The 26300-nt window shown below is 39.7% G+C and overlaps 1 protein-coding gene across 1 annotated transcript in view; it reads right to left on the bottom strand.

Moving 5' to 3' along the window:
* The window catches only part of LACC1 (laccase domain containing 1), a 249385-nt gene that overhangs the window by 25814 nt on the left and 197271 nt on the right, over positions 1-26300 (bottom strand). The window contains exon 5 of the mRNA XM_044071708.1: positions 22275-22500. Within this exon, the coding sequence (XP_043927643.1) occupies positions 22275-22500 (226 nt within the window). The remainder of the gene's footprint in view (positions 1-22274; positions 22501-26300) is intronic.

The following is a 26300-nucleotide window of genomic DNA, read 5'->3' as shown; positions in this document are numbered from 1 at the left end:
AGAGAAAAATGGCAAATGGTAATGCTTGGTGAAAGTATGTACAGAACTCCAGGTAGGAGCTTCTAGGATGTCTCTGGTAGGGACCCCTCTGAGAAAGGCTGTAGAGGCAGATGCAGCCCTGGTTGAATGGGGTTTTCCATGGTGCTTAGAGCAGAAATGAATGCAATGCCCTATCCATTTAGAAATGGTTTGCTTTGAAATGGCCTTCCCCTCTGCCCCTGCAGCAAATGCCACCAGCAGTTGTTCAGATTTCCTTAGAGGTTTAGTCCTGTCCCAGTAAAATCTATGTTGTCTGTGTACATCTAAGGAGTGCAGTATTCGTTCCCCTTTGTTCTGTGGATTAGAAAAGAAGGTTGGCAAATGAATGGACTGATTAAGAGCCACACTGGATACTACCTTGGGCATGAAAAAGGGACTGGTCCTGAGGGACACCCTGCCTGCATGAAAGATGATGAAAGGCTCCACTGTCATAAGGGCCTGTAATTCAAATACCCTTCTTGCTGAAGTGATTGCTAAAAGGAAAGCTGTTTTCCAAGAAAGGAATTTTAACTCTGCAGTTGCAGCTGACTCAAAGGAGGAAGAGTGAGTTTTTCCAATACAAAATTAAGGTCCCAGGCTGGAGTTGGGGCTCTCCTGGGTGGTCTTAAGTTTTTGGTCCCTCTGTGGAACTGCTTGAGCAGTGGGTGAGAAAAGAGGGGTGGTTCTGTGTTGTAATGAGCTGAAATGGCTGAGGCATGAATTTTGATGGAGGAAAGGGAAAGGCCCTTATGAAGCATCTCAGTTAAGTATTGAAGAATCTGAGGGTAAATTGGATGCTGCTGTGGCCATCCCTTGAGTTTGGTTCCAGGCACAGAATCTTTTCCATTTTTGAGCATAACATTTTCTAGTACTAGGCCTCCTTGCCTCCAAAATGACATCCAACACTTGTTTACTGAGGGATAGTAATGGAGAGTTTAGGTAATTAGCCAGGCTGCGAGGTTCAGGGTTTGAAGCTGGGGGTGCAGAATCTGGCTCTCCTGCTAGGACAGCAGGGTAGGGGTCTGAGGTAGGTGGCATGGGACCAGCTGTGACAAACTGTGCAAGAAGGGGTAGCAGTGTTGGCATAGCCAGTCTGGTGCAATCAGTATCATCCTTGGTTTGTCCTGTTTGATCTTTAGTAGTACTTTGGAGAGGAGAGGCAAAAGAGGAAAGGCATAAACTGATAGATTTTTTCAGCTGAAGGACAGAGCATCCACTTTCCAAGCTTGTTTGTGGGGAGTCCTTGTGCAGAATTTGCCCAATTGGTAGTTCTGGGGGAGAGGCAAACAAGTCTATATCCGGGATCCCCCATTGGTTGATCAACATGTTGAAAATCTTTGGTTCCAGTTTCCACTCGTGTGGGTCCATGAGATTTCCGCTTAGTTCATCTGCCAGTGTATTTAGTTTTCCTGGCAGGAATTGAGCCTGTAGATGCACCTGGTAGCTCAAGGCTGTATTCCACAGAGCCATGGCTAGTCTGCAGAGGGGGTAAGAATGGGTACCCCCTTGCCTGTTTATGTACCACATAACAGTGGTGTTGTCTGTCTTTACCATTAATTCTCCTGGAAGAATGTGGTCCTTGAAGGCTATTAGAGCATTCTGTATAGCTAACATTTCTTTTTGATTGATATGCAGGTGCATTTGACTTGGGTTCCATTTGGCCTGAATGCACTTCCCTGCCAGGTGAGCCCCCCACGCATAGTCTGATGCATCTGTTGTCAGGGTTTGGGTGGCAGGGGGTAGAGTGAATGGTAGTCCCTTGTTTTGGTGGCAGGCCTCTGCCCACCAAAGGAATTCTAACCGTAGGCAAGGAATGACAGGAATCATTGCTTCTAGATCCTGAGAATGTTGACACCATAGGCTTTTTACATACCATTGTAGTTTCCTCATATGCAGTCTTTCATATGGAATTAGTAGAATGCACGTGGCCATGAACCCCAAGGCTTGCAGTATTTGCCTTGCAGATAGCAGGGTTTTTGTGGCCACTAGTTTGAAGCAAGTTGTCAAATGAATTTGTTTCCCTGGTGTAAGGAAAGCCATCTGGGAAATTGTGTTCAAGCTTGCTCCCAGGAATATAATTTGTTTTCAGGGTACTAGCTGTGATTTCTTTTCTTTTATGGTGTACCCCAGACAAGTTAACACTTTTTGTACAAATGCCAGATGATTCAGAAGTATGTCCTGGCTTTCTGCCTGAATTAGACAATTGTCCAGGTATGGGTATATTTGAATATTTCTTTGCCTGCAAAATGCAATGACTGGAGCTAGGCACTTTGTGAATACCTTGGTCGCAGTAGATAAGCCAAAGGGCAGTGCAGAGAACTAAGTGCATGCAGCCTGCTTTGAAGCGGAGGTTATTTTCTGCAAAATTCCCTGATTGGGATGTGCAGGTAGGCTTCCTTTAAATCCAGTGTTGCCAACCAGGCATCTTTGCCTATCATAGGAAGCAACTGGTGAAGACTTAGCATCTTGAATTTTGGAATCACCAAAAAGGTGTTTAGGATAGACAGGTCCAGGATAGGACACCATGAGTTGTCTTTTCTGGGTACCAGGAAAAGTCTTGAGTAGAAACCTAGTCCCTTTTCCTCTTCTGGTACAGTCTGAATAGCCTTTATTCTTAAGAGAGAGAGAGAGTACTTGCTTTTGAGCCTCTGCCCACTGATTTAGGGGTAGATCTGGCCAACTGTTTGGGGATGGTAACGTGTGGAAGTGAAATCTGTGTCCCTGGGAAACTATGTTTAAAACCCATTTGTCCTACGTAATGAGTTCCCAGTTTTTTTTTTGTTGCAGAGCAATCTTTCCCCCTAAAGGAGAAATCAGTTGAGAAGTGCTTGGAAGTTATAAAATTAAGTCATTGGACAGCTTACCACCATAGGGGAGAGTCTTACTACTCCCTGATTTGGAAGTGGGAGCCCCCCACTGCTTAGTTCTGTGCGTAACCTGGGACCGAAGCCTGGGTGTTCTGCTGGTTCTGGGTTTGAACTGAAGGACTGGAAGAGACAGGAAAGGACCAATTTTTTGAGAGCCGATTCCTACTAAATCTAGGCAGCTGCACTTGTAAGAAATCTTTAACAGTTTGCATAGATTTAGCTTTTTCCTCCATCTTTTTAAAAACTTCTTCTGCTTTGTCGCCGAACAGGCGGTTCTGATTTAAGGGAGCATCCAGCAGTTTAGTTTTAACATGATCTGGCAAAGATTGCTCCTTAAGCCAAGCATGCCTTCTAAGTACAGACCCGGTGACAGGAGCCCTGCAAGATGCCTCTAGTGAATCAAAACCACATTGCAAAGTATGTTTTCCAACCTGTTCAGCAGAATGTATTAAATCCTGTAAATCCATATTTTCAGCACAATCAGGAATCAACATCATTTTCTGTTTAAGCAATCCAATAATATGCTGCTGATACTTTAACATATGAAACTGGCAATTTAAGGCCCTGATGACCAAGGTTGCAGAGGTGTATACCTTCTTACCCCATCTATCCAGGGCCCTGGAATCTATCAGAGGGGGTAGGATTTTTGACAGTAGTAGTCTTAATGGTCTTGGGACCCTGTGAAATGGTCTCCAGATCAGCAGTAGGATTTTTAAAAAGAAACTTGTGAGAATCAGGAACCCTGTAGTATCTATCAGGTTTTCTGGGAGCAGGAGGTAGAGTCAGGGGCCAAGCTAGATTCCGAAAAAGCATCATCAACAATGTCCAGCACAGGAGGGATAATGGCCTGTGATGGGGCAGGAGTAAGAAATCTCCAAGCGTCTTTTTAGAATTAGAGTAATCCTGGCTTCCCCAGTGAAAATGCTCCCTAAGAGTATGCAAGGTTTCACCAAAAGAAAAATCCTCTGGGGGAGAAGCAGAGGGAATAGAGTCCTGTGCATCAGAATCCTCATAGGTAGATAAGGGTAAATCCTGGTCATCAGAGAAGACAGAAATTTCAGAATCCTGGTCAGAAAAATCATAAAGCAAATTTAGTCCTAGGTCTCTTAGAGGGGGAAGGTTGGCTTACCCTGATAAAGTAATAAGGTCTTCAGCCATTCTTATCATTTGTTGTTTAGGCACATATGCCTGACCATGTGGTCTGGGTGTCAGATTCCTAGGCATGGTCTGAGTTACAGGCCTAGAAGAAGAAGATGGCGTTGGTTTAATATGCAAGTCAGTAGGACTGAATACACCCTCAGAAGCCGGTGCCTGCACAGCGGCTACAGTCCCATCCAAGGTAGAGACATCTGCAGGTTCCACAGTTGAAGGATCTCGCGGCACACTGGACTCCAAATGGGTCTCAGTAGAGGCCTGCGAATCTGAAGTAGCGGGTATCAGGGGCTGCGAAAGTGCCTCACTGAGTACTGATGAACTGGTGACTAGCTTAGGAGAAGCGTCGTCGGCAGCTTTGAACCTAGGCGGCCTGTCTCACCAAAATATTTAGAAGCGAAAATGTACCGACAACGAATAGTTTGTGGTTTAAATAAGGCACAAAACTGACAGCAAGGTACGTCGTGGTCAGGGCCAAGGCAAGGAATACAGTATGAATGAAAATCTTTGTGAGGTATTTGCTTTCCACAAGAAATACAATTATTGACTTTTACTGACATCGGTTTAGAGCAAGAAAAAGTTTCCCCAATGGGGTACTTAGCTTTAGTGGAAGACTTTGGTTCTGAAACTCAAAAACGAAAATTTCAGGAGTTGGCCGACCGGCACTTGCGAACTGCTTCTGCTTCGGGGACTGCACGGCAAGAAAGACTGATGTAATGGCATCAGCTGCATGCTTTATACCCCTGATTACCAGACATCATGGAAGATGAGACAGCAACCAACGCAGGACCAAAGACTTTGATAATCAGGCCGACTGATGGCTACTGCAAGCAGATAACCCAAATGTGATGACTGCAACAGTGAAACACGAAGAACAACACTGCATTGATGGGCCCAAACAATATCCAATAATGTCTTCTAAATAGCATGAAACCATCTATCAGGCCCTTTGGAATTGATATTTAAAGGTAGACTTTAAATGGTAGATATTTAAAGGTAACAGGCTTAGTGTTTAATGAATGGAAAACGGCAACAGTCATCGTTCTGCACAAAGGTGTGCCATCAGCAGACCCTGGCAACTACAGATCCACAAGTCTCACTAATCCCATAAGCAAAGCCATGGAAATCATCAATAATGGCATAGCAAACCACTGGACCCAACCCAATTTGGTTTTGTCAAGGGCAGGTCATGCCTACTCAACCTGATGAGACTTCCTTAACAGGAGCACCAAAGCAATGGATGAGGGCAAAACGGTTCACACTGCTTACCTTGACCTGGCAAAGGCATTTGACACAACATCCCACTGTGGCATTGTTGAGAAACACAATAAGTTAGGTATAAACCCTTATGTCACCTAATGGATAGCCAGCTGGCTCACAGAGAGAACCCAGGAAGTTAGAATCTGAGTCCACCTCTACAAGGAGGCCAATCACAAATGCAGTCCCTCAGAGATCGGTCCCGGAACTGCTTCTTTTTGGCATTTACTTCTCTGAAGTTAAGGCCAATGTCAAGGGCCCCTAGCTAACCAAATTTGCACATTAGGAGCAGTCACAGAATCCTCCACTGACGCTAATGTTCTCCAGGAAGGGCTGCCACAGACAAATAGCTTGTAACAAAGCCATGGACTAAAACTAAACGCCAAGAAATGCATAGTATCCTTTAGGAAGTCATCCACCCCTGGCTAACTATCATATTGACAACACACCCCAAAGTGTTGACGTAGTAGTCAAAAACATGGGGATCCATATAGACAGTAATATAGCCTTTGACCATCATGTGTCTACAGAAGTGCACAGGTCATTCTGTGTTGTGCAACTTATAAACAAAGATATAGCACCTAGGTCTAAGGAGGTCATTGCCCTAATGTATGTGACATTCAATGGACCTGCCATTGTGTACAATGCCCCCTTTGGTATGTACCTAACCAGACACATCCAACAATGGGATCACCCACAGAGGTTCCTCATTACAAGAATACAGAGAGCAAATACTATGTCCTATGCAGACCGCCTCAAAGCCCTATCCCTGTACTCTGTCTCCTATAGGTTGTTGAGTGGAGGTCCACGCCTGGCATACAAGGCATTGTCAGTCCCCACCCTGATGGGCCTCCTGCATATCTGCAAAACAAGAAGCACTAGAATTACCTGTCCTAGAGAGTTAAATATTGCCTGTGATGTAAGTAAGACTTGTTGGAGAGACAGGTATGTATCCCAGAGACCACCCCTTCTCTGGAACAGGCTTTCCCATCCATGTGAAACAGAATTCCTCCCTAACCCAATTCAAGTGTAACTTGGACAAATGGATGGGAAACAGGAGACTCCTCCCTTGTTTGGCACATATATCACTAATGGACACAGACAGCCTGTAACTGGTTCATCTCCCAGACCCCTGCTTGTAAAATGTTTCAAGTATCAAGCCCCTGCTTACACTTACCAAGGATACCAGAACTTGTCTTAGACTTGGGATGCATGGCTAGGCTTAAAAAGGCCCTAGTGGTCATTGGCCTAGTACACATCTATGAACCTATAAACAAATATCATAGTACTCCTGCATGGCTATATGGCCAACTACTTCAGCTTCACACTGCAAACTATCAGGCATCTTTTAAAACTTTTACATTACCTTTATCTTCCTGACCTATAGGAAGGGGACTTCCATTTTATCTGACTTTTTTCAATTATTTCTATTACTTTCTATTATTTTTGTTTTTTGTGTGTGGGGGGGGGGGGGAGATCAGTGTTGCAGATGAAATAAGTAATTTGCATTTCAATCTTCTCAACTAAGGCACCAGTGTGTAGATTTAACCACAAATCCGCGGTAAACACACAAAATCTTTAAGGCAACAATCCATAGATGAAACCACAATCACAAATCTGCAGTAAACACACAAAATCTTATACAGATTGTTGCCTTACAGATTTTGTGCGTTTACCTCGGATTTGTGGTTGCATCTACTAACTGGTGCCTTAGTTGTGGAGTTGACTTCCTGACTGCAACTCGTTCTTGTTTTTTTCCTGGTTTATCTTTTTTGTGGCTCGGCATTTCAATCTTCTGCCCAGTAATAAATAAGATGGTGATACAATGAATCTCTGAAATGCAGTGTTGCTTAATTCCAGAATTTACAGATGACACTCCTTATAGCTATTGCTACTGTTGTTTCTCAAGAAACAAATTCACTGTTTGGAGAAATATCTCCCTTTCCACAATACATTGTATATCTAAATTTCAAACAAAGCACTTTTTTCAGAATTCTTTAATTGTGTCACGGACTATCATCAGATATGACAACATCAAATATCCCTGTCTCGATAATATAGACTTCAGTGCACTAATCACACTTGCAGTTGTGTTTAATGGTTAAATTATTGTTCCAAGATCCCCCAAATAATCATAACACATCACACAAACAATTTCCACAAAATGATATACATCTGTGCCCAATCAAATATGGCCTAACTGGAAATGGGCAAACTAGCACTGTTGCATCTATAACATAAAATATTTATTAGAGTTCAGGTATAATCAAAGAGAAAACTGCTTACAAATAGGTCTTAACACAATCACTCTTTTACCACAGACTCACTGACTGAAATATATGGCACACAGCTCCCACAAAGCTTTTCTCTCTTAAAGGAATAGACTATTACTGTACTATTATTATTTCACATATTATTTCAAGTGGAATCTCCATACTGTAAAATAAAACTGAATCTCATTCAGTTTATACAGAGAGTTTGCAAATTCCTGACATAACGTTTGTAATGCGAAACGGAATTGTGTAAAATAAATCTCAAGACATGTATTTACTTCAAATTTAGTCATGTACTGTCACTATATATATATATATATATATATATATATATATATATATATATATATATAAGATATATATTAGTATATATTATTATTAATATTATATATATATATATTTTTTTACTTTCACAATATTGTATTGGCTTTTTGATCAGTCTACCATATTAAGACTATTTACAGACATCTGCAACAAGGAGGATTATGACAGATTCTCCGATTAAAACCACGGTATTATGTTTTTGAGAGACAGATGGCAAGAAGTTCGCTTTTGAGGTGAAACTTGGCATCCACGTCACAAACACATAATGCAGGGTTATGAGTGGAGACCCAATCATAATTCGTTGTAGTAAATGGAGATCCATTTTCTCCGTGTACCACTAGTTACAGAAAAAAAAAAAGTGCAAAAGTGTTTTTCTGGCTTTCAAAGCCATAAAGCAATTAGCAGGCACTGTCAAATTACAGTATAACATATTATGTTAGGGAAAGTCAAGGACAGATTACTGCCACAGACAGGAGGCAGAAAGAAAGCAGTTTTTAATTCTACCACTGTTTGCTGATCAGTACTGGCAGGATTCACTGTCGAGTGGAATACCTCTTAACAGCTTAAGCAGGGGCACTTAACAGTTGTTAAAATCAGGTCTTCTGTTACATAATCACTTAAATAGTTTGCTTTTTGGTGATATCAGAGTATAATCACAGTGCTCTATGCACTACATAGTAATTACACACTTTTTGATCACATCTCATTTCCTAATCAGTTGGCAGTAGTGACTCAGAACTAACTAAATGTTCAGATTATTAGACTGCACTTTTTCCATTTCAGACTAAGAAGTTACTGGCATGAAATCATTTGGTTTAGTCTTTGTCAACAAATCATCAGGGAAATAAATAATTGTTCTATGCCTGGCTGTATATTCTATGCTCTGCACTGAAGAAATTTTGGAACAGCCTTGCAGTGCTTCTTTATGTAACATCAAGTAGCAATCTAAATCCGGCTGCATTTGCATTTTTTCCCATTACTTCCAGAGATTCAGTTAGCTTCTGCGGTGGTGCAGTGGTAGCGCTGTTCCTCACAGCAAGAGGTTCACCCGGTCGATTCTCGGCTGGAGTGCGGGGCATGCCTTCTGTGTGGAGTCTGCATGTCCTCCCTGCGGTTGGGTGGGCGTTTGAAAGACATGCGTAAATGGGCGTGCCTTCGCTGAAGGTTGAACTTCTAGCTGGCACCTCAGCGTTCGTCAAAATCTACTGCCAATCATTAGCGGACCGGAGTTCCGCTGTGGCGACCCCTAAACAGGAAAAGCCGAAAGACAACAACATCTTCCAGAGATTCAGCTGGCTTGACCTTGAATAATTTACAATGTTGGAAAAACTGTTTCACTGAATACCATACCTTCCATCCTGTTCTTGCTTTTTAACTCTTGATAATGTATTTTTATAGTCATGCTTTACCTTTATACTTATGTTTAATCACAGCAATCATTTTTGCTGATATGTCAAAATAAAATTTATTTTGCCTTTCACATTCCTGTAAGCAGTTCAAATGCAGATTGTTTGCTTTCTGAAGCTAACAGTGAGAATTAAGTTGGCAATTTTATTTAATCATCTACCAATCAGAAGATGCCCTAGAAGAAAGCTTACAGACTGCAACAGTTTATATTCCAAGCAAAACTGCAGTCAAATAAACTGCAATAGACAATACTCTAAATCAGATTGCTCACAATCTGCACCAAGTATGTCACTTGTCTACTGCGTTAATGCTATCTTGGATTTGAGGTTGCATGTTTAAATTCTGGAATATGCAGAATTCTTGGTTTACACACCATTGCCAATGACTACCTCTTCTGATATTCTAAATTTGGCAAAAAAATGGACTTAAGGACATTGATTACAGTCTGCCCTAATTCTCAGCTGCACAACTTCTGAAAACATTACAACAATTACCATGTAAAAAACTGTGTCTTGGTTCATTAGAAAGTATTCTGACAGTCAGATACAGTGCAGAACTTTTAATTCATACCTTACAGTTTTCAGAGAGGTTTCCAAGCAAATTTAAACTGGATGTTGTTGTAGAGAAGACATCCTTAGACAAAAACTGAAGAAATGGTGTAGAAAGCACTCTGGTGGTCCACTGATTTTAAGTGACAGTAAAAGTTTTAAATTTAGTTAATGAAAATACAGTTGTGTTTTATTAAACACTGAGATATTGGGAAATAAAATATTTAGCCAAGTTTTACAACTTTTACAATGATTCAGCATATACATGAGAAAAAATGCAAGCAGTTTAATTCATAGCAAAACCAAGCTAAGCAGCCACTGGTGTTAAACCTAACCGAAAATCTGTTACTACCAACTTTTATTCTGACACAGTCTTACATTTGCAAAAAAAAGCAATTGCTACAGATCTCTTATGGATAACCAAATGAAGAGACATTCGCACAGAGGTGTTAATACAATCTCTCGTACTACATGACAACATCTCTCACTTGGCTTGGCGCTCAAATACAGTAAACTCTCAATTAACTGGCATCCATGGGGATTGGTAGATGCTAGATAACTGTAATTTCTGGTTGCTTGAGAGTTACTATTAAAAATAGTCCTAACTAATACTGTACATTATACTATACCATACCACAAACACTGTATTGATTTGATTTTAATATTGAAATACAGTAATTAAAAGCCTAGCTGGGGTGAAAACAGAAAGTGCAACAAATGCAAATTTCTTTTCGATTTTTTTTCTGGTTACTTGAGTTCTGGTTAATTGAGTTTTTACTGTAAATATAATGCCATTATTATTATTTCACGTATCATAATTAACACAAATCTCTTCCTCTGAATTATGATATGAATATATATGACAACTTTGTACTACAACTACCTGAGTTGCCATTCTCAGCCTATATGGTGTCCCATTTTGGGGTAGCACCTCCTGTAATGTATAAAATGTGGATGTCCATCAAGCTATACAATATACAATGTGGATGCATTTCCACCCTCCTTAAGGCATCTATTTTGATTTCTTCTAGATAGACGTGCACCACCTAACATACAACATCTTGAAGCTATCCATTAATAAATTTAAAGATGAGTAACCCGAAAGCTACAACATCCCTTTTCTAGTTATAACATGCCCATTTTATACATATTATATAGGGTAACAAATACAAAGGCATTAGTCAAAATACACTACTGCTAAACAGCAAACTATCAACCACATTTGGTCAAATGTACAAAACTCAGAACATACATTAAACTTTTGCTTTTTCTTTTTTTTTTTTGCAGGGACTTAACCCCCATGCCCCTCCCACCCCTGTTACTTATGTATACCAACTCAGTCACAAATAAGTGAGGAAATGGGAAAAATCCCTAAATCCCACTTTAAACATTTTTAGCACCAAGTTAACATTTAGCATCCTGAGAATCAGCAAAAATGGCCACTAAACAGATAAAAAAAAAGAACTGATTCTGGGGTAACATACATTACTTACACAAATTATTTTAGATGAACATTAACTATATACTAGCATGTCACAGGCTTTTTACATTGAACCTGATATTCCTTAACAATCAAGGCGCATTTCAGTACATGCAACCTTTCATTCTTTAATATCATGAGATACCTGGTTGGTTTCTTTAACAGTCTTTCAAATGTAAAAGATTTAATAGGACTGTTTCTTCAGGATATTACAGCTTCATTTTGGGACAGTTCTTGTTGCTCTGTGATTTTACCTGGAGACATAACTTCAGAATCCACTCTGTTTCTCTCTGCAGCTCTCAAATACCACAATACTGACTATATTTCCTTCTGGCAGTAACAATTGTTAGAATGAGTTGCACTTTCTCACTGAAATTAGACATACTGCACATCTGAAATTCTTCATATACAGTTTTCCAGCTTCCACAAAATTAACCCAGGATCTTAGTTTGGCTAATCCATCAACAGTTTTAGGCTGCAAACTTGCCCATTTTTTCTTGTATCCTTACTTTACCTCCTACATGCAAATTTAGTAGTCAGTTTCTACCATAACAGTAACAGAGTCCTTGCTAACTTCCCGCCAGCGGTTCCTTTCCTTATGTTGATTTGCACATATTACTAATAATGCTGATACAGGTAATTTGCTTTTCAACTTTCTGCCCATTAACAACTGAACCAGTAACAGAGTGAGGCAAGTCATTACAATGACATATGGCAATATTCCAAACCAATAAGACAATAACCATCATAGCTATTTTTCATTGCTTGGACACTTTTCCTCACTTGTCCATCTGACATTGAAAAGTGCGGACTATAGTGTGAACTGGATATTACATGCTTGAATTCCCATCAGTGCACAGATACTCTGAATTCTGGACTTTTATTTTGAAGATAACTGTCAGATTTGAAAGGATCAGGTATCCCCCTTTCTTTGGAATACAGATGTAATACACTAATCACACTTGTCAGTGTGACAGTCAGTCTGATCATTTCAGGGTTGTTGTTGTCTTTTGGCTTTTCCCGGTTAGGGGTCGCCACAGCGGAACTCTGGTCTGCTAATGATTGGCAGTAGATTTTCACAGTGCCGAGTTGCCAGCTCGATGACCAGCCTTCAACAAAGGCATCCCCATTCACGCATGTCTTTCAGAACGCCACTCGACCCGCGGGAAGGACATGCAGACTCCACACAGAAGGCACTCCCTGCACACTAGCTGATAATCGAATGGGAGAACCTCTTGCTGTGAGGCAACAATGCTACCGCTGCGGTATTTGAAATTAATATTCACACCTATGAGATATACAATTTCCTTGAAAAGAATCACACTGGTGCCCACTTAACTCCGTGGATGAGATGGCATTGGCTACACTATAATTTCTTCCTCTGGACTGCTGTTATGATAGGAATGATATATGGCACACCTCTGGACTATTTGTTCTGTATGAGACAGCAATCCTGGCCAAAGTATGAATTCTTGCTCTCTTTCTTTACACTTTATTACTTCTAGATGTAACTCATGTATCCACTCAAGTATTTATTTTCTCAGTTGATCAAGACTCGTTATTTTGTCAGCTTTGAATGTTGGACAGTTAAGTTCTTCCTTGAAATAAAATATGACCATCTTTCCCTTACTAATAATTTTTGCTCCATTCAACACCTCACTGTAAATTCCTTCAGTAAATGTATTTCACAGTGTCAGTACATGGAAATGTTTTACTTGCTCTTTTGTCACTGGTAACTGCAAATAATAAACAGAATCTCTAATTCTTTTAACAGTTCCTCATGGTGCCCTGGTAAATATTCTTTACACAAAGTATCTGCTACTGTAAACAGTTGACATTTCAGTACTTGCAAGTGTGAGCCCCAGAGTAACATGACTGAATGAGTGAAAATGTGGGCTTGTATATACAAAGTCTGAGACTGCTCTTTATCAGACCATTCCCTTTTCTCAGAGGTATGGTGGTTTTAGAGTTCTATTACGTTTGGGGGTTGTGGGAGGCTTTCCCCCAGTAAAATCAGTTACAAGGAGAACAGTGATGTTCAACACTTTATGTTCTGCATTTTCTAACTTTTTTCCCCATAATTCCAGGACTCAGAATTATGAGTCTCAGAATTACAATATGAAACCATCAGCTGCATACAGTTCCTTGCCTAGTCAATGTATTACTTTCAGATCACACTTCTGCAAATTAAGAAACATTTTCTGAAATCTTGGATGTGTTTTGACTAAATATTTTCTAAATATGATTTGCAAGACTTTATGGTCTGTTTCCGACTGAAATTCCTTACTGTGGAGACATTCATGGTGTTTCTCATCTCTGTACACTACTGCCAAAAGCTCCTTTTCTACCTGAGCATATTTCTCTTGTACAACTGTAAATTATCTTGATCCAAAGTCAGCTGGTCTACTATCTAGCAGGATCAAAGATCCCACACCATTTTCAGTTGATCTACTTGCAATACAACTGTTTTGATAATGTCATAGCAGTTCAAAACTGGTCTGTCTGTAATTAGATTCTTTCAAGCCTCGTCGCTTGTTTGCAACTCCATTCCTGGGCTACATTCTTCTTCCAAAAACTGTTTTACAATGTAGGCATCTCAAACACATCAGGTACAGATGTTGTAAAACACTGCACATTTTCTAAAAACCTTTTGAATACCTACTCATGTTTTTGGCACTTTTGCAACTCTGATTTTTGTGTGTTAGATTTTAGTTCTTATGACATTAGACAATGACCCATATATTGCAGGTTTGCCACTCCTTTTTATGCTTGATCTCATTTAATTTGACATTATGCTGCCTTACAATATTCAGCAATTGTACTAGCACTTATCTTGTTCTTCGTGTATATGACTCCAAATCAACAAATCACATATGCTTCCAAACCTTTAATTATGTGTGCAGCACCAGCTCTCTGGAACATGTCTGTTGTTAATGAAATATCAAAGTCTATAGAAACTTTGCCTTCATATAGCATGTTAAATACACATCATGGACCTTTTTTCATACATCTATACCTGTCAAAATTTCCATTCTGTATCTAGTAAAAATATCATTTGTCATTAATATGAGGTGTTCTTCAACAACAAATACTAGCCAATAATGAGCAATGCTCTCTTTTAATCACTATTCACATCTTGTGGATGAATAAATATGAATATGGATCTTTTCTTACTTTAAAACAGTAACCACCAATTTCTTTGTTTGGTGTTTCTGATTACTCCTTAATGACACAGAAGCTTCAGTGCCTGTTTAATTGTACACTTGAGAACTACTGGTATTTTCTTTATAGCATCTATCACTTGCATAGCATCACAATTTATTTGTATATGATATCCCCCTGAAACCTTCATAAGCTTTTAAATAAGCATAGGTGTGAATGAAACCATTGCTGTGGTTCTGTACAGTATTTAAGATGCATCTAGCACTCGCCAGTTATTCCTAGACATGTTCAGGAACATAGGGAATTTATTTTAGTGTTCCCAGCTTGTGAAAAGTCAAATGACCTAGAATATTAAGATTTATTTCATGTGATAGCATTGACACAGAATTTTGTACTGATTTTATATTCACAAGTTAGCACCTGAATATGCTAACACTACATACATAGCTCTTTTGTTTTGTGCTTCTTAGCACTGTTTTAAAAGTATCAAGCAAAATATTATCATCTATACCTGTATCTAGCCTAAACGTAATCTGGCTTGCATGGTTTGTCCTGATATTTCTGATGCATGTTCAGGCTTTTCACTGAATTAATTCTTTTTACTCTACTAATGACAACTAAAGTCATTTTCATGTTTCTGTTTAACATGCACATTTTTAAATATGTTTGCTTCCTTTAATACATTTGAAAATTATTTAAATAATCCTTTATAATGCAGTTGTGACAGACATTAAATATAGTACATACCTTCCTCTTATGCTTATAGCCACACCCAATACTTAAGGCTTGGATATGAACTGTGCTATATATCCTGCATACCTCATGGCTCCTTTCTCCTCAACACTACTGTTGTAATGAATTTTCATTTTATTTCTCATTTTCACCTTCACTCATTTTATCTTACATGTTGGTTTTCCTCAGTTAACCCCTTTCACCTACTGTGCATACACCTAAATCTTTTAATAAGGTCAGATCTTCTCTTAATAACCTTTTCCTTGTTTGATCATTTCTTATATCACAAACCATTCTCTATTTTATAAATGAATTATGCAGTTCGCCAAACTAACAATTTTTATCTCAGTTCTTAAGCCCAGTAACACAAGCTTGTGCAGTATCTTTAGTATCTTGTGCCCATGTGAAAAAACAAATGTGAAAAATGTCAAGTTCTTTCCTAGTCTCACAAATTCTACACTGCCTAGCTTCCTCTCTTTTTATTGCTATCCTCTTTTAGAATTGTGAAAGTACTAATACCTTCAAGTTCTTGTTACTGCATCAGATAGAAATGTAACATTCTGTACCTTTTCAGGGTTTTCAACTATTTTGCTTCCACTCAAGAGTAAATCAATTCCTGGTTTCAAACCTTCCACAGTTCTTCTAAACTGACTTGCAGTAAGAGAATTTCTAGTGGTTTCAGTTGGATCACTTTTCTGTGTGGATATATCTAAGCACACCAACCCTCAACAAAAATATTTCATGTCTGGTGCAGCATCACAGCTGTATGTTCATCAGGATCCTCATTAAACAGACACTGTGAATATTCCTCCAGCATCTGGCATTTACTATGACTTCTTATATAGAAACATATACCACATGACATGCAACTTGCTACAGCTAGGCTTTAAGCTGGTCGACTAATTCGAAACAGTCACCAAAGCCATGGATGAGGGGAAGACAGTGCACACTGCCTACTTTGACCCAGCCACAGCCTTTGACATTAAGCATTAACCCATATGTCACCAGATGGGTAGCTAACTGGCTCACTGATAGAACCCACTCAGTCAAAGTAGTGGAAGCCACCTCTAGTAGTAGACCCGTAACGAGTGGTGTACCCCAAAGGCTTGGTCTTGGGGCCTCTACTGCTTGGGATATACTTTTCTGAGGTAGAAGCCAAAACCAGTGGTCTATGGCTGACCAAGTTTACAGATGACTGTAAGCTGGGCACTTGTCTTAAATTCCCCTAGCAATGTGAACATCCTCCAAGAGGGCCTTACCCAAACTAATCACTGGTGCCAGAAGCATGGCCTCAAACTGAATGCCAAGAAATGCATCATTATCCCCTTTGGGGAAAATGGCATCCCCACTAATTATCACATTAATAGCAATTAATAAGCATGCAATCGATCGGGAGGGACTTGGGCACCCAGATTGATAGCAACCTCACTTTTGAGGACCACGTTGCCTCCATTGTATGGAAGGCTTTCTACATGGCCCACCTCATAAATAAGGGTATTTCATCCAGGAACAAGGAGGTCATAACATCCCTGTACTCCTCCCTTATCAGACCCATTATCAAGTACAATGCCCCCTTGCCAAGGTACAATGTACCTTGCCAAGCACATGCAGCAGTTGGAGAGACCACAGAGGTTCCTGACCAGGAAAATCCAGGGTCTCAAACACCTATCCTATACAGACAGGCTAAAAGCCTTGTCCCTCTACTCAGTCTCACACAGACTGCTCAAAGGTGACCTGTGTCTTGGCATACAAGGCCATCTCAGACCCAGCCTTGATGGAATTGCTGCAAAACCGTAAGACAAACTCCACTCGAGCAACCCGCACGTAAGGCCTTAACCTGGTCTGTGACATTAATAGAACTTGTTGGCGGGATAGATTTGTGTCCCAAAGACTCCCCCATCTGTGGAATAAACTCCCTCTCCATGTAGAGTACCTCTCTAGCCCTCTTTAAGAGGAACCCGGATGACTAGATGGGAAACAGAAAATACAGCCCTGGGATCCCACCCGTGTTCCTGCTGGACAGGGAAAACAGGTGCTGATTTTGAGGGAACATGGATGAAATTCTTGGCTAGGCTTACAAGGGCCTCCAAGCCAACAGCCTAGTAACATCCTATGAACCTATTAGCATGTATAAAGTTATATACCCTAATATGCTACAGTATGCTTCTGCAAGGGATTGAACTAATTACAATTTCATATCTGAAGTTCTCCACTGGTTCGACAACTAATTAGACACTAGATGTTTTTATCATCTCCAACCACAATACTCTCTCAGTCACAGTACATATATAACCTTTGGAGTTCCACAAAACATCAGTAGTGGCTTCACTTCTATTCCCACTTTACATTAACACTCTTCCATGGGAGAGTTCCCATCTGAATATCACCTTATATGCTGATGATGCAACCTTTACAGCAGCCCACAAAACATCAAAGAAGGTATCTTCAGCTCTTCAACATGACATCTATCTCGTCAGGAAATGGCCCAGAGACAAAACAAAATACTATTAATACTAAAAAATCAACTGTAATGTTTTTTGGTACCCCTAAAAAACCATCACATATCAGTATGCTCAATATCAAGGACCCCAAAAGTAACATACTACCTTTAAATAAAAAACAAAAATACCTGGAGTACTTCTAGGAAATACTTTCAGTTAATTACTGAATCAGCTATCAATAAGGTTCTCCAAAAATTTAAAGTAGCGTATAGCACAGCCAACCCACTTACAGATGAAGTATGCAGGGCAACTGCTATCAATGTTCTTATCGCACGAACAGAAAATGTTCTGCCAATCATTGCCCCACGGACTTGATCTAATACCAGTTTATTCCAAACCAATGAAAACATAATTTTCAGATTTATACACTTAGCCAAAGCTAGTGTGCATCACTGCACATCAGTCCAACAGGCTGAACACACTACCAAGGTCAAGAAGGGCAACATGCTCTGTTAGATATTGAAGTGCTGCTCTGACCTCTTCAAAGAATGCCAATGGTTTAGAAGGCAATATCTTCCCTTAACAAATACATACCATTACATATCTAACAGAAGCAGCCCAGCCCCCCTGTGTCATTTGATGAAGTTCCACTATTATTTTATTTATTTATTGACATCTGTTGACCAGGAAAGTCCACTGGGCAAGAAACCCATTTTCGGAGGAGCCCCGGGGAGAAAAGCTCCACAATATGCATACAGTACAACAGAAATAAAAGGTCAAATACAGAAAATATACATTAGCAGAACTACACACACCAAAATACAGAGATAGTACAAAAATAATACAAAAAATAAATAAATATATACATAGCTTTGGACAGGGGTATAGATACAATATGAATAGTTAAAATAATATGTTGATATTATCATGCAGTAGAGATGTCAAGTAGATACAGTCCAATCAGAGAAACAGATTCATCAATGTAGATTCAGACTATATAAATATAGGAGAGTATTAGTGCAGGAAGGAAAAGAGTCAAACATGAAGGTTTAGAGTATGATCTGAAAATTGAGATACATAGGAATTAAGAAAGCTTGGCCTGTACTTTATAGGTGCATGTATGATATTTTAAATAGTGAATTTTTAGAGCAGCTTTAAAGGGTGTCAGGGGAGTCTAGCCGAGTAATGAGGAAGGAAGGGCATTCCATAATTTGGCAATGCAATGGGAATATAGGCAGTGCCCAGCTCTTCTGTTGGGTTTGGTTACGTTTAATAGTTGCTTGTTTGTGGACCGGAGGGTTCTATTAGGGATGTATGTGTGTAAGACAGACTGGAGTGCAAGGCAGTTGTAGGTTTAAATATTAGCTTGTGGGCAAGAGTTAATTGTGTGTAACAGAGATATTGATCAAATTCAAGCCAAGGCAAGTTTGAAATGGCTTTGCAGTGGTGTGAGCGGCTGGGCAGGCTGGAGGCAAATTTTGCTGTCTTACAGTAGCAGGAGTGTAATTTGTTACTGAGAGATGTTTGGAGGTTTGTAAAAATGGGACTTCCATACAGGAGGGAGGGGAAAAGTAGTGTGCTACCACTTCATAATTTTACATAGAATACTGGTCAGTCTACTAGGCCTCTAAGGACAGGCAGGAGTTTTTTGTCATCCATTTGGGAAGTACAGTATGGCCATGTTCCCACAGACCTGTGTAGAGGGAATGATCAATAAAAGGAGTGTTTTGCAGAGGTGGGTTAAAAGGTCTCGGATGTGGATAAGTATGAACATATCAAGACTCCAGATGATCTTTTGTAATAGCTTTCCAAGCTGAACTGCACTTTAAGAACCTACCCCTCTTGGGCAATCATAGACACAAGGATTGCATAAAACAGGAAATCCTACACCCTAGTCAGGACTGTGATTGGTGGGCCAAAGAAGCAGCTCTTAAGGGCGACTTGGCTCAGAAGAGCAAGGCGGGTTAGGCTGCCTGGTTCTTTCAGGTGATCCTCAGCCCGAGAGGGAGCTGTTTCTTTAAGAGAAATCAACCACGGCTGAAAGCAGCATTAGGAAGTGGGGGTGCAGAAAGGCCCTCGACATTGGTCAAAGTTTACTTAGTGTTTTGGAGGTCATCCACCAAGTCACAGGAGGCTTGGTGAAAGAGGACTACCCACCACATCAGGGCATGCAGGATGGCATACTTATGCCAACTGTAAAAGCAGAGCCTCAGACATTCATTCCCTGTGCAGGCACATTTCAAAGCCTGCTTCCTTAGCCATGGCATCAGTAAGAATACAATTACAGTGGGCAACATGTACTCCTGCAGCAGAAGTGATGCGAGTCTTAGCTCTACCTTGACTTCAGAGTAAGGAAAGGCTGAAATATTATCCAATATGCAGTCTTAAAAGTGGACTTTGAATCTATAGATGAGGTAAACAGCTAAGAGATCTGAGCTCCAACATGGCAGAGGGAAAACACTGTCTTGCCCACTCTCTTCAATGTCTTACACTCCTTATCATGAAGAAAGTAAGCTGCTATGGTACATGTGACCTGTGCTGGACCACAGACATCACACATCATCATCTTTTTCTGTTGGCTCCAGAAAGTTTAGAGCCGATCTCACTCCACCCTGGAGGCTTGTAGTGTGAATCTGCCTTTTTGGGAGCAGACAGTGTGTTATTCAGCAGCTGCCATAGCGTCCTTGATTATCAGCTTCATGTGCATAATCCCATGCTCCTCCTCCTCCTTTTCCAGATACTTAATGAGGCATGGGGGGGCACTGAATTCAGGACTCAGTTGTGTTAAGACTGCATCAAGCCATACCTACAAATAAGGTAAGATGACTATCACTATGACAGCAACATGATTTAAAAGAACCAAATGAAAAACCCTTTCAGCAAGCCTGTTCACAGTGTCACAGATGTAGTACTTTCATTCCTTCAGGATAAGAGTGATGGCTGAAACAACTGCATCACACTACTAGAAATATATCACCAAAAATTCAGTATTCAAACTAGTTGATGAATTCAGATTTTGTCTCAGCAAAAGTCCAAAAATCAGATGTTCCTACTGGTCTAACCAAACAGATGATGTCAATATGCATTGATCTGGAGTTAAGTACCAGTGTCTGTCTACTACCGGCCTTGCCATCACATAACTTCTGAGAATCTCATCACATTACATTACTTCTTCCCCTCAACTTCAAGAGGAACAAAATGTGCATAGTTTTATTGGCCAACCAGTTCAGGGAACACATTATCTAAAAGTCATGGCTTTGTCAGATCTTTAACAGAGTCCTTGATATTCACCCACAGACAGCTTGGGCCAAGTCTTTAGCTGTTCCTGAAATCAAACTTGGCAACTGTTTTGGACAGCTAGTAACACTGTATAAATAAAGAATAATTTGAGATGCCAACTACATAGGTCCTTCCAGATATTCAGTTACTCCGCAGATAGTCATACTGCCTGCTAAACAGCAAAGCAGATTACTTACTCTGTGGGATTTATCTGAGCAATGGGGCTACTTCTGATATGCTGAAGGGTCAGTAACAATAACAGAGACCACATACCCTTGGGAAAAGCTAACCGGATGACTTAAATTTTGCAGGTGTCAGTGTGCTATCTTGCAAGTCTGTGATGCCTGTAATCCTGTTTTTTTGAAAAGCACAAATTATCAGAAGGCTGGATAAGCAGAGAAGAGAAGGGAAGGACAAAGCATTTGGAGGAACAGTTCTGTTAAACTGAGGAAGGGTCAGGGCTGAGCCAGCCTGCTCTGCAAAGAAAAATTCACATGGTAGGTGTGTCTAGGCAACTGGATGACAGCAAGGTTCAGTGCTGCAGTATCACTGTTTCCCTACTTCCAAGTAAAGCTTGCAAGAAAATAATTCTTCACCTGCTCTATGAGGACACCCACAGCAAGCCTTTATAACTAGCAAATGCTGGATCAAGTACCAAGAGCTGCACGTGGAAATGTCCTGTGGAAGTACTGCCACATGTCTTATAAATAAATAAAATCCCACTCTGGGAAGGTTGGGTGATTATAACAACTGGCTTTATCATGCTCTTATTAGTAGGAACATGCTTTAGGAAGAGGAGATGCAGCAGGCTGGGGTTACTGACGGACAAACCTAGAACAGATGGAAAGGAAACTGAGCTACAGGATCAACTGCTCCAAACACTGAAACCACAGACAAATCAATGACTTCTGCCATGGAGTATTCAGTTTTAAGTTCCAAGGCACTTTGGTATGTACACTTTCCTGTCACTGAACTGACTTCTCTCAGTGAAACTGGAGTGGGAGAGTGACAGAGAGGAATAAGCAAGTGAAACAAAGAATGAGTGGAAACGTTCTGTCATAAGCTTTTCTGTTGCTGATAAGACATCTGTCCTGGCAGTTTTAGTAACAGAACACACTAGTAGAGCGAAGTACAAGTTATATAAAATAACAATGGTTAGACTGCCAGTACACAAACAGGTACAATGTAAACTATTTTTCTATGACCACAATGGAAATGTCAAGCTCTTTGCGGTATGCAATCACGAGGAAAACATCCCTTGAGAAAAACTACAGTATAATAATATGACTGCCCTAAATAAAATGAACAATAAAGGAAATGTGCAAAAATGTTACCTTGTTGTTCTTCTGATGTCAATAAAAGGGTTAGGAGAGTCCAACATCCGCACACATTTTGGATCAATTGAATAAAATTCCTTGGCGGATTCTTGGTCAAGAGTGAAGCAGCAGGGTCCAACTGACGGTCCTATTACCACTACAATGTCCTTCACATTGCTGCCAAATTCTACTACCATAGCATTCACTGTTGCCATAGCAACACCTAAAAGGGTACCCTTCCAGCCTTTGGTAATGGATCAAAAAAAAAGCCATAAATAAGGATGATAATAAGATGCTTTTGTAAATAAGATACTAGAACACTATACAGCATTTCATAACAAAAAGGATTTTACTAAATTCTGTATTACTTCAAGGAAAAACATAGTGATGTCAGCATTAAAGTTATCATCAAATTTGTGCGATCAGAAGCCACTTCATTCTACACTAAGCAAAACAGCAATGCCCCAATACATGAATGTATTTGCATTTTCCAGGTAAATACAGCAAACAAGAACAGTGCCCATTAGAAACATACCTGGTCTGACAGGGTACATAATACTCATGCAACATGATACAAAGCTGAAACAGTAAAACATGTACAATTATGTAAAATTAAATATTAAACAATATACATTATATAAAAAATCATATAAAAATAATACTAAGATTTCACAGCAGTTAAGTGATAAAGCACAAATTATGTGATAAAAAAATGGTAAAACTGTCAGCAGGTTGCAGTTAATATTCAAGGCAACCAAATGTAAAGCATGCACATATAAACACCGACAATGTTTCTTGGGGGGAAGATAAAGTACTATGAATAAATCTTGACATCATAATAAAATAACAAGTCCACGAATTCCACGGTGCAGAGAGATGAAGCCCTGACTGAGATCTAAATGACAAGGTTTGATTAATGATCCAGACTCTGAAAAACCTGACTCAGTATGGTTGGAATGAACAGCCTACACTACTTAACTCATCCTAATGAAGAGGCAACCATCAAGGTCCACTGCTATAATGACACCCAGTAGGGGCTCGGTGTTATTGCAGATACGCAAACCACAACAGAGCAAACAAGCAGTATATGCTGTAGCCAGGCTTATGACAGTAAACACTTAAACAGGCCTAGCACTACAAGCAGTAGTGTGATCCAGGGCTACTACAGAGACATGGTGCTAGAAAATACAAAACTAGGGTTGCTTGAATTACACCCCACTTCTGATGATTAACACTGTTACTGCCCTTGGCACACAGCATGAGAGAACAAGTGGATGAACACTTTCAATTCCTGAATGTGGGTAGTGGGGGGGGGGTGAAGTAAAATGGGACTAATGGTTGACAGGCAAAGGAAGAACAGAAAACAAAGTAAAAAAAAAAAAAGAAAGCATAACAAATTAATGACTGTTAAACGGTTGACTGTTTATTATGGAGAGACCATGAAAGATTAAGTAATTGAAGAAAACATTAAAATAACACTTAAGGATAAATATAAGCTTATAAAAGAGGGGTGGAATTAGCTAGAATTACATATATGTACACAGCATAAAGAAATGGGTAGAAAAGCAAATGAAAACAATTGTTGACTTAACACTAAGTGCTAATGAAGGGACAGCAAGATGCCAAAAAGGCAATTATTAGAACATGGAAATCAAAACCTATACCAAATGCATTTGAAGTACTGAATATTACAAAAAAGACAAAAGGAACCAAAAGAGGGATCTTCAGAAAAAGGAAGGAGCAAATTACACAGAAATAATTGGGAACAATGCACACAGAATAATGTTCAGGAGGAGGAGGAGTGAGGTTTTGAGGGAACGCATGAATTCATCAATACATATAATGTAGGACGGATGACAGTTTCAAGGAAAGTAAAGATATGTGATGTATAATGTAAATGGAAAAAATGTTTATGATTTGTTTTCTTTTCTGTTAATGTATGCTTGCCCGCATTTTGAGAGCTAATTTTAACAACGTTTTTGAAAAAAAAAAAAAAAAACATTAAAAAATCAAAATGGCAAATCAAGGAGAGAAAAAAAATAGGAAATGTGAAAAGGGAGAGGAGAAGAGGAGGAAGGGGCAGTATGATTTTCATTCTACATTTGCACTACATATAGCCATAGTGTGGATGGTGACTCAGGCTCCATGCACATGCACATTAGGTTCAGAAGCAAAAATCTGTTCTCTTCAGCATGTGTTAAGTACACACTACAGTGGAAAGAATGATGTAGAGTATGACAACATGATGACTTGTCTACTCTGTCTGTGCACTGTGAGTTGTAGTCAGAGACATCTCTCATGCTGTAGTCACTGCCAACCCACGTGAAGTCACATAAATATTTAAATGCCACATAACATGGCGGCACTGTATACCCACACATGACAGCAGTGCTACAATTCTGTGAGGGGTTCACAGCATGAATAGGAAACACAGAAGGATGGCACCCTGCCCCTTACAATACAAAAGAGCAGCAGTACTTGAAGGGAAATTCTAAATACTTGAGTGCCCAGTAAGGTCACAGTGAGTGCCCTACCACATTAAAGCACAGTAATTTTTCCACATTTTAGGAATCATAGCAGGTTCTGAGCACCTTGTTTAAACAGCAAACATGATGCATGGGGAATATATTCTTTGTCCATAGCATACAGTACAGCGGAATTGTGCAGCCTACAATTTGTTAGAGAACAGTGTCAAAAAAATGTAGGGGCACATAGCATAGCAGCACTGAGTACCATTGCTAGTCCACAAATAAAATAACTGGCTAGAATGAACACTTCCCTGACAGCATACAGCAATGAATAACCTTGCATCCTGCACATGAAAAACATACTATAAGCTCAGGCGGAAGTGCAACAGACATGTAGAAGGCCCCATTAAAAAAGAACTACATACCACACCTTACAATGTTACACAAGGCACTGATGATGTCCATTAGTATGCATTGTGCATCAGTACAACATTTTACAAATCTGTACAACCTACTCAAGTGGGAAGTGCAGTTTCTTCAATCACATATGAATCCACAACGTTCCTGTGTAGAATATAGGATGTTAGTGGTACATGATGTTCCAGTATATGGCTTGTGTACTAAAAAGGAGTGGGCAGCACAATTCTGAACTGCATTGTGCCCTGTATCCATTTCTGCACATGAATGCACTACCTTAATGTCACAGCACTACACTTATTACAGCACCTTTGAATCTGTAGTGATACAACCTGCCTTTGCTACATATCTGACATTTATATAATGGTACTACAACACCAGTGACATAATTAATGGGATGGCAAGACAGCAATTTGTCTGTGTGTATACATATATATATATATATATATATATATACATACAGAGACCTTTATTAAATGTTCCACATGTAAGATTCTAGTGTTTGATATGCATAAATATTTTCCAGTATTCACTTAGGGCAGAGCTGCAAGAAGTTTAGTTGGAGCCAAGGATGATGACCTTCTTTGGTAGATTAGAACTGAGGACCAAAGAACAAAGGAAAATGATGACAGAACATAATAGCACTTTGTTAGTCTATAGCCAAGAAAAAGATTGCAATAGTATCATTTAAGCAGCCCAGTGCTTAAATGTTTACCATACTCCATACTGTTTTCAGTTAAACAACTGGCAACACTTCTAAAATGCTGAATGCACCACCAACAGCTTGCTCTCAGGGCAGGCGACACTTTACCACCTTCTTTCTGTACTTTTGGGTTAGGGAACAATTTTTCTTATGAATCATACTTTCTGCCTCTACAGTACAAAGTAAGCATATCTTAATCAATACTCCTGCATATTCTAGTCATACTGTTTGTTTTCATTCTGGGATTCATAGGGATGGGGTTATATTAATTAATTATTAATTTTCTAAAAACCTAGTGCATGTGTGGGAAAAAAGAAAATTTTATGGAAAATGGACAAAATTTTGAAACAAAAAACAGGACAGATGTATGAAAATAGCAAACATTTTCTAGACACTTGCATGTTAAACAACTTTCATGCTAAAAAGTCTGAGATTCAGAAAGAACCCCACCATCAG

This window comes from Protopterus annectens, chromosome 5.part0 (genome assembly GCF_019279795.1).
Source record: "Protopterus annectens isolate FY-2018-M chromosome 5.part0, PAN1.0, whole genome shotgun sequence".
NCBI classification, from domain to species: Eukaryota; Metazoa; Chordata; order Ceratodontiformes; family Protopteridae; genus Protopterus; species Protopterus annectens.
The sequence above is the reverse complement of the archived record's forward strand: the minus strand, read 5'-3'. Positions and strand labels throughout refer to the sequence as shown.